Source organism: Macadamia integrifolia, chromosome 9 (assembly GCF_013358625.1).
Source record: "Macadamia integrifolia cultivar HAES 741 chromosome 9, SCU_Mint_v3, whole genome shotgun sequence".
NCBI classification, from domain to species: domain Eukaryota; kingdom Viridiplantae; phylum Streptophyta; class Magnoliopsida; order Proteales; family Proteaceae; genus Macadamia; species Macadamia integrifolia.
Window position 1 is genome coordinate 146,404 of NC_056565.1, and position 9,729 is coordinate 156,132.

A 9,729-nucleotide genomic window follows, 5' to 3' on the forward strand; every position below is an offset into this window, starting at 1 on the left:
AAAAAAAAAAAAAAAAAAAAAAGAAGGAGAAGAAGTGATTAATTAATATTTATTGATCATTATTGTCTCCCTGTCCAATCGCATTTTGTGTGTGCTCGTACAATAATTTTATGCACCAATAAATTCGCGTTGTACAAGGTGTAATTCATGTTCAAAAATCAAAATGATCCGACCCTCCTTTCCTTTTAGAACTCACAGGTAGCTCATGGTCCTATCCTATGACTACGCATAGGATTGAGAAAAATAAGTACTTCTTAATTGAGATGTCATTGGCTTTGTGATCTAATCAAGTCTAAAAACCTCTTCTGAATTAATCATGTATGCAATGATTTCACTTTTTGCCTATTTTCTCTTCTTTTAATAGTAAACTATATAAATGCAATAAACTTATGGATTGTGATAAATTCCATTTTCTAGGGTTTTGATGATACATGACCATTCCAACCAATTTCAATGATAATGAATTACAATCAATAGAGAGCAATATCCAATGTTGATTCCGACAGGTTTTAGTGGTTTGGATAGAGAACACCAATCCTCATGGTGGCTTAAATCAAGCACACATTTATCCTAGGAAAAATCAATTTGCTATAAGGATGGCTTTGTTGGACATACAATCACCCCACAAATATGGTTAGAGGCTACCACTTCCCCTTTTCTTGGATTGGGCTCGTTTTCAGCGACTAATGCTTTAACCATTTCTCAAATCAATCTTTGAAAGCACACACGATTCAAACAACATACCTAACATGTCATCTAACTGTGGGATTGTGAATCGATATTTGATGGTAATTTTGTTGACAGTCCGACTATCAATGCACATTCCCTAGGTATAATCCTTCTTTAGGGTAAAGAGAGCGGGCAAATCATGAGGGCTCATATTCTCCCTGACAAGTCCCATGGGTGGAGACGGTCGTCTACTTGGGTAACCTCATCAACAGAGGTGGTCCATAAGTATTAGACGGGCGCAGTCGAGTATCAAACATCGGTTTCTCCATCTTTTCTTGCCTATTTTCTGAGTGAGCCAACGATTTCTAGTAGTTATATATATGGAGAGCAGGAGAGGAGAGCTGTTCCGGGCTCAAAACAAAATTCCTTAAGACTCTCTACCAAGTTCCTACAACTTAGGGTTATTCACCCGCCTCCGCTAAACACGACTCATTCAAACCTATCTCGGTTAGGTCTGAAGGTACTTAGATTGGCACCCTATTCTGCAATTTTGTACTGCTAACGACTATAATAACTGTTGTTGATACAGGGGCATAGGGTCTAAAACTGCTTCCTTACTTCTTAAATTCATCTCTACCGGAATCCGAATTTAATGGGATTATCTTCACCATTGTGACTGATAAATAAAGTAATTAAGATTGATGGTATGAGTAGAAAGTAACGATTATGAATAATGTTTGCAGCCATTGAATTTATTTCTTCAGATCAAGGTAGGGATGTGTCCATAACACAACAATAATTATTTGAAAACACTCATGTTTCAGTTCTAGATAGAGATACTATTAGGAACTCCCATCCCTGTCAATCCAGGTTTAGAGAATGGTTTCAAGAGCTGATATGGTACAATCCCAGCTCCAGTTCTATTCTTCAGCTTCAAATCTGTGTTTCTGGCATCGATAATTGCTTCAATCTCCTTCATTCTTTTATTGAACTTCTCAAATGCAGCCACGGTAACTGGATTATCAGCCCATGATGCCTCTACCTTTCTTCCAAGATACTCTTCATCTGTTGAGTGTGTTGACAACACATCCAAAATGGTCATCACAGATGTAGCTTGAAGCTGTGAAGGGAAGGACTGGAGGAGGGCTAACGTGGGATTGTACATGAATTTCTTGAGCTCTTGTTCCGAAGGCTCCTCAGTGGGCATGTTGGTCCTAGCAATTGTGGGTCGGCTCGGAAAGTAACCACCATTTGCATACTGACCAAAGTTTACAGCAGAATGGTGACAGGAGGCAACCCAGATAATGGTTGTCAAGATTTCAATAAGATTTTCGACTGTTTTGAGGACAGGCCACCATGGTTCATCCTTCTTGTCTTCATGGCCTTGTGTTCTGACCTCAGTCCACCATGCCTGTAGCTCTTGATCGGATTCAACTAGGGTAGAATCCGGGTAATAGTGGTAGACATAGTCGCCAACCCATTGCTTTATGGCTGTCCATATGAGGAGACCGTCATCTGCAAAGGGGTAATCCTTGATGGTCAGCTTCACACCATGCTCAGCTGTTGGATCCTTGACTGCCATTCCCCTGTTAGCAATTGAAATATGACACTGATTAGATCCTTTGTCTTGGGAAGTTCCTTATTAATGAATTAAGGATTTCATTGTAGCTCTACTTCAAACAGTTTCTATATTTTTTACGTCGCCATGACTAACCAGAAGTGTCTAAGAATGTTTTGTTCTATGCAGTATCTAAACAAAGATTATTTTTGAGTTAAAGCTCGTAATTGTGTTTTCTGGAATCTGTACCAATGACCAATACGATTCATGAATTAGATAGCTGTACTTAAATTTTCACTATACTGTCTGATTGCTATACTTCCCTTGATTCCAAAACTTTAAACCATATGCATTACCTCCTAATGAGGTCTGCTGGTAGACCCTCCATATCAAATCTCCAAAATTTGTCATAGGCTACAGAACTAAGCTCCATTGAATACTTGCGCGGTGAGAAGGAACTCTCAATTATCCCATTTGCATTGATGAGGGCCAGCCGAGCAAGGGAATTGATCTTCATTGTGTACCGAAAATGAGGATGCAACAATCTGTAGATTGGATGCATTGCACTTAGTTGACGATTAGCTGCAATTATGTATGGCTCTGTACAACAATGAGTCCTCAGCCTACATAAAGTCACAGAGCAATATCAAAGTTTGCTAGATACCACTACCAAAATAAAGTCCACAAACGGATAAAGATTTTACCAGTGGCTGACAAGCTCATGGTAACCTGAATCGTGAGCACAAACATGAGATTTGGCTAGTCTCCATAACCAACTATTGGTGGTATCAGTACTAGGCAAGAACAGTTGTTTCCACTGTGGCTTGTTATCTATGGGTGGTCGAGTGAGCTCAATAGCAAGGGGTTTCAGTGTGCCATCAGGGGTGAGAAAGAATAGTGTGCGAGACCCATATAGTGTTGTGCCTTGAATCTCTCTTACGTTCTTCACATAAGGTAACAACAAATCATGATAATCTAACATGAATAGTTTCTTTTCCTTTATGGCCTGCAAACACAAGTTTGAAATTAAGTAGATGCTAAATCCGATCTCCCTATTCTGGAGCTTAATTCTCTTTTTGTTTGAACGGCCATTAATGGAATTGGAGCTACCTCATCGACGGTCATTGAATATCCAATTCCTTGCTCAACAATTTCAGTTGTAATTGTCGACTCCGGTGGACCATAGATCTTAGGATCGAGCTCACTCTTCAATGGCCATTCCTGCAAAATTTTGTGTTATTACTAGTAAGATGACAAGCTTCAATCTTTGAAGTTTATGTATCATTTAGACTCTCGTCACATATTTAGTCGGTGTTTATCTATCATACTGTGACTAGCTGAATGGTATAGGGGTTGACACCGGCAAGTGTTTGGCGAGCGAATTCCTCCTCTCTTAACCAAGAAAACTGGTCTCCTGCAAAGTAAATGATTATTGAGAGAGAGAGAGAGAGAGAGAGAGAGAGAGGTTCTTAGTTCTTACTATCAAACAGTTCAGGGGTCTTAAAGTGCAGGATCTGGTCTCCTTCTGTTATAGCCTTGATAAGTCTTGAAGTTAGCTTCTTCAATAACCCTTGTTCTTTAGCTTGGGGTAAGTTCAGCCCATCAGTGAAGAGGGAATCAATGGCAATGAAGGATGTGAATCCAAGATTGTCGTCTGTGAAAGCACCTTTGATCTGAGAGAGCAAAGCATCCAACTCAGTACTTATTGTCTCACCATAGAATGTTAGTGTCTTAACATCAGAGAATTCCTTGTCCCTTGGCACGTATATGGAGAGACTTCTTTCCTCCGACAATGGATCTGCGACATCCAAATTTTAAACTGAGGAAGAACCCAGAAGACAAGAATATGTATAACAAGGGAAGCAGAAATGGTGGTGGGGTTGGTGATCTATATCTTACCTGTTTTGCAATGTTCACGGCCTGTTCTACAACGTCTTGGATAAGGGTGCTTCTCACCACCTAGGACTGATCTTGCTAGTTCTTTGCTGCTGTCTGGGTCTCCAAGGTCATTGTACTTGTCGTAGTCATAGATCCTCTCGAACGCCTTTCGTTCTCCCTTTCCATTGCCACGAAGGTCCTCAAGATCCTCCTCTCTCAGCTTCCTCAGACCACTTGGTGTTTGTGATGGCAAGTAGGACTGGTGCAGCTCCACACCCACACATTAAAATGAATGTAATGGACTATGTCTATGATACTTTGTTCTTATAATTTGAAATTGAACTCATTTTGATGCTACCCTATATAAGAGTTTGTGTGCTTACCAGATTATGGGCAATGGGTTGACAGACCAATATTGAGAATAAAAGAATGGGACAGAGTTTCCCAACACCCATGGTGAATATGAGAGGAAAGTATAAAAATACTTTTATATCATTGGTCCATCAAGGTATTTTCTTGAATGACTGTAGTGTGGGTTCAGATCCTTTGTACCACTCTCAACTGTCCTAGTCTATCCTATGTATCAAACTTCATAACCAACTCATGGCATTTTAGAGAGATCTAGACATCTAAAGAGAGAGAGAGAGAGAGAGAGACCTTGTTGGTGAAGAAGATCCTCTTTTGTGGGTTCTTGGACTTGGGACAGACCCAAGAGTTACAGTTGATGTGGAGTGGACCAGTGGGGAATCCATTGAGGACAATGGTCCTAATGAAAAGCTCCGTGGGGTGCTTATTCACCACAAGCACTGCACCCACATCCCCAAAAGTTGCAGGAACCTCCAACTTGCTCTCATACTTTGCATTCCCCTCGTCGTGGCTCACGCAACGTGCGTGCCCTTTTATTGTATCCTTCTCCAATCTTGTCTCTTCAAAAATAAAAAATAGAAAAAGTGAATGACATAAATTTCACAAGGCCATTCTTTTCTTACCACTCATCTTACTAGTGAATTTTCAGCCTCAATAAAACTATGTAGCAAGGGACAAAACATGGTTCAAAATTATGAATACATCATAAACTTCTATATAATTAAATATAGGGTGAGGGATAAGTATGCCGTCGGTATACGGTATGCTAACGAACAATACCAATGGAAGCATGTGATGGGGTATTATTGAGAAGGGATATGACAGTCATTTCAACAAAAGGGAAGAGAGAGATAGACACCAAGGGTGCTAGCCAAGGTGAAGAAGGAATTTCTTCACCAATGATCATCATTATAATGGCTTTGGATGGGTGCTGGCCGGGGAACAATGGATGGCATTTAGTACCTTCAAAAAGTAGGGAAAGAATAATAATGATTCTAGCTAGATGGGTGGGTGTTTCCTTCACTATGGTGATTGAAAGAAAACTCTCAGTTAGATATTGATGGCTTTTGTTGTGATTCCTCATATATATCGTGCTCATTTGGGGTTAAAATTTGAAGAATGAGACATTTTTGCTATCTTCCATCATATGGTCCCATGGCCCCCACCCATGTCAACTTATGTGACACTGATGATAATGATCACAATATTCACTAGTTTATGTGATGCTTGTTAGGACCTAATTAAAATTAGGATTGTCTTGTGGAACCCCTTAAGTGTCATATGATTTGTAATTTTATTTTATTTGTTAAGTTGTAATTTTTTTTTTTCTTTTTTCTTTAACTCTCTTAGTAGAACACATTTTTTCTTTCAATAAGGTTAAATACATATTCAAAATATTTTGCAAATCCTTTTTAATCCTTGACTTAAAGAAATTTTATGAATCAAACTAGGGACAATTAAATAAAATAACATGATCTAAATACACCTACAAAAGCGTCATTCAAAGAGTCCCAACAAAAGTTTACAAAAGTATGTTATCTACAGTAAAATAAGATGAAGCAAAGAGTATGAAAGGAAAAGAAAAGACAACTTCTGTTGCAATGATTTTACAATTGATAGGAACTTTTGGGTGGTTGTAGAATCCTTTTGCAAAGCTTATTTATTTATTTTTGTAAACAGGTAAATATTCTCTAAAAGGAGTGAAAGACTACACACACGCTCTCTCTCGTCTCTTCATATAAAATTATCTCTTTGCCCCTTTGTGAGAAATTATTTTATCGCTTCATATATATTGTTTGCTTAGAGAATCTCGTCCTATTAAAAATGAAATCTAAGTTTTCCTTGAGTTTGTTAAGTACTCTCATCAATCCAACCAAACAGATAGCACGTCAAAGGGAGATAGGGACTCTGACCATTCCACCATGTAATTTTCCTTTCTGTTTTTTGGCCCATTGGACAAAATATCTACAATAGCTCCAAAATACTCAGAGTAGTGAATTAGTTCATGTGGACATTATTAGAGGCGGCCCAAGTCCCAACATATGTTCTTAAAAGAAAAAAAAAAATGATGTCTACCCTCTGTAACTTTCTTGCAAGGGAAGACAGATTAGGTGATTAACTTGCATATGCTTTCCCTAGTTTTTCTATAATGAATCCCTCCAAAATATGTTTTTTTTTTTTTATTAATCTTACATAAACAATCTCGCAGATAGCTCATGGTCTTATCCAATGACAACCAATGTTATAGGTATTGGTATTGATGTTTGTCCTGGTCTTTAGATATTGATATAGATCTTGTTGATATTGGGCTTTAAATTAACAAATGGAGCACTTTTTTGGTTGATACAATGGATTCACATCAATGTTGATCTCCAATGATTCCGATAATGACGATATGATACCAATACTTAGGCCTATTATGACAACACATAGACTTGTAAGTATGGAAACGCCTTAATATAGGTTAAGTGATAAATAGCTACTTTTCTAAGATGTGATTGGATTGTGATCTTCATATGCTTGTAAAAAGTTAGTATTTTCCTTTTTATAGAGAAAAGAAAAGATGAAATAAAAATATGTTTGTAAAAAGTTAGTATTTTCCCTTTTAGAGAGGAAAGAAAAGATAGAATTGTTCATATTTGGTGGTGAAAGGAAAAAAAAAAAAAGAGAATAGATATATTCTTGGAAAGGGTATGGTGAACAATGTTGCAATAAAGGGATTCCTTCTTCACTGCATGATCTTTATTTTTTCTTCACAAAAATAAAAGCTTTTACTAAGCTCACAAAAATGGATAGGATTCCTCTCTATAGAGGTCATGGACCATAGAGTGATCTCATAGCTGGGGTGACCTCGAGACATGTGCCTAGGTCCTCCTAGCTGTGGGATCAATTTATGGTCCATAGGCTCTATGAAGAGGATCTGGACCCCACAAAAATAGCCACATGTGTCTTTTCACAGTCCTACCTAAAGTATGATCATATGAGATCTCGGGCATTTGCACATGTAAATGTGGGGCAAAAAGAAATCAAAATAATAACCTCTCTATAGAGGTCATGGGCCATAGAGTGATCTCATAGGTGGGGTGACCTCGAGACATGTGCCTAGGTCCTCCTAGCTGTGGGATCAATTTATGGTCCATAGGCTCTATGAAGAGGATCCGGATCCCACAAAAATAGCCACATGTATCTTTTCACAGTCCTACCTAAAGTATGATCATATGAGATCTCGGGCATTTGCACATGTAAATGTGGGGCAAAAAGAAATCAAAATAATAACCTTATAGATTATGTGAGCCTAATGAGTTTTTATAAGCTAATCATGAATTGAAAAAATAATGCTATTTTTCATTCCCCCTATTTTACTAGTTCCTTATCCCCAAGGATCTTGTTTCCTATTGGCTCGTGAGTGAGGACGTTATGAATTTAGCAAATCCTAAAAATAAGTTATTTTTTCTAAGATGTGATTAGAAAATAATAAGGCTTGAGCATAGATCTATGAGGAGATTTTTGGGAAATAAACTCACAAAGTTGATGGATTTGTTCATATTTGATGTGTGGCCAATTAAGAGGGCATCCAACTCTATTTATTTATTTGAATATTAGTTCAAGGAATCCGACCAGAATTATTAAAATTTCAAAAACCCTCTTTTGAATCAATCATGGTTGCAGATCTCCATTTTATTTTTGTCATTTTTCCTTGATATAGTCGTTACAGTAACAGATAATTTAAGAAGCTTACCTCTTGTAGTAAGATTTACAAGTTTTTTAAATAAAAAATTATTAAAAAAACATTTTGAAAATTTTTTTAAGTGTTATTTAATACATGAGATTTCCCTTACCTACAGCTCACCAACTGCCTTAGGCAACTGTTCCGTAAATGAGAATTGCTCATATATAATAAAACTTATTGGATCAAGTTGGGTGCTTGCGAGCTCCAACTGGAAGACCTATTCATATAATGACAGCTCTTCAGTTTTGGAAACACAGTCGTCGGCAGTGGTCGGATGGGAAGTACTTTAGTCCCGTGGGTATTAGAGACGAAGATCGACTTGGGTGACCCCAATAAGACCAGTCCATAAGTATTGGATGGACGTAGTACTCGAGCCCCAAACATCGATCTCTCCAGTTTTCTAGTCTTAATTAGTTTTGCAGAGTGAGCCAACGAGGGTCTCTCGGAACACTCAACAGCTATGATTTGTTATTTTGAAGCCCTCCTCCTTTAAATAAGCAAGACAAAGTATAAATTAATAGATCGAGGAAGATGTAATGCCGTAAAGACCATTCCAGTCTGAAAGTGATGGAAGCAACTACAAATCTAGAGAAAATGTGAGTCACGTAGGGAGAATGTGATTGGTTGGTTCTTGTAACTTGTCTCATGAACGTACGTACGTTTCATTAAATTTGCACGTTATATGGTTGGTTGTTGTAACTTGGATTATATTTACTAAAATTCTCCTAATTTTTACTTTTTTTTTTTTCTTGATACTTCCTTACTTTTTTAGTTTTACATCTATTTTTACCCCTACTCTTTTTAAATACCGAAATTAATCCTCTTTTTCACCTTTAACTTATTACATTTTTTTTTTTTAATTGATTAGTTCAAAACATGATTTGAACCAAACCACTAATAAGTTGTCTCATCAAATCATTAAGGATATTGCAAATTTAAAAAAGAATAATTTTATATCAGATTTATATCTACATCGGTATCATATGTTCTAATCGGATATTTGCATTGTTGATCCAATACTTTTATCAATTCTATATCTATATCGGTATCATATGTTCAAATTGGATACCACACATTTTTTCATGTGTGCAACCTTAACGAGGAATGTAACTTTGAGATTACTGATCTGAAATAGTATTGGCTGAGACCGATACCAATCTAATATTGATAAAAAAAATAGATTGCTAAATTTGTGATGATGGATGAGACAAGACAAAAAATAATAATAAAAAAATCCTTGATGATTGGATGAGACAAAATAAATAATAATTATAATAATAATAATAAATAAATTATATCTTTAAGGACAAATTAGCTATGTTAATATCCTTGATGATTGGATGAGACAAAACTTGTAAGAGGTTTGGTTCAAACCATGTTTTGAACTAGTCAATTTGAAAAATGTGTTGAGGGATATTTGTAATATTTCTCCCACCATTTCTTTGCGTTCTAATGAATAGTTTATGGCTTTAAGAAAGAAAATTAAAATAAGAACAAAATCATCAAATTTAAGCTAAAACGGGTTGGA

The 9,729-nt window shown here is 36.9% G+C and overlaps 1 protein-coding gene across 1 annotated transcript in view; it reads right to left on the reverse strand.

Annotated features, from left to right (window-relative positions):
- Positions 1-8,585, reverse strand: part of LOC122088943 (linoleate 13S-lipoxygenase 2-1, chloroplastic-like) — a 20,729-nt gene extending 12,144 nt beyond the window's left edge. The window contains exons 1-6 of the mRNA XM_042658326.1: positions 8,571-8,585; positions 8,376-8,418; positions 4,763-5,031; positions 4,127-4,364; positions 3,708-4,025; positions 3,556-3,641 (exon numbers count right to left, since the gene is read on the reverse strand). Coding sequence (XP_042514260.1) covers positions 3,556-3,641; positions 3,708-4,025; positions 4,127-4,364; positions 4,763-5,031; positions 8,376-8,418; positions 8,571-8,585 — 969 coding nt within the window. The remainder of the gene's footprint in view (positions 1-3,555; positions 3,642-3,707; positions 4,026-4,126; positions 4,365-4,762; positions 5,032-8,375; positions 8,419-8,570) is intronic.
- Positions 8,586-9,729: the final 1,144 nt, after the last annotated feature.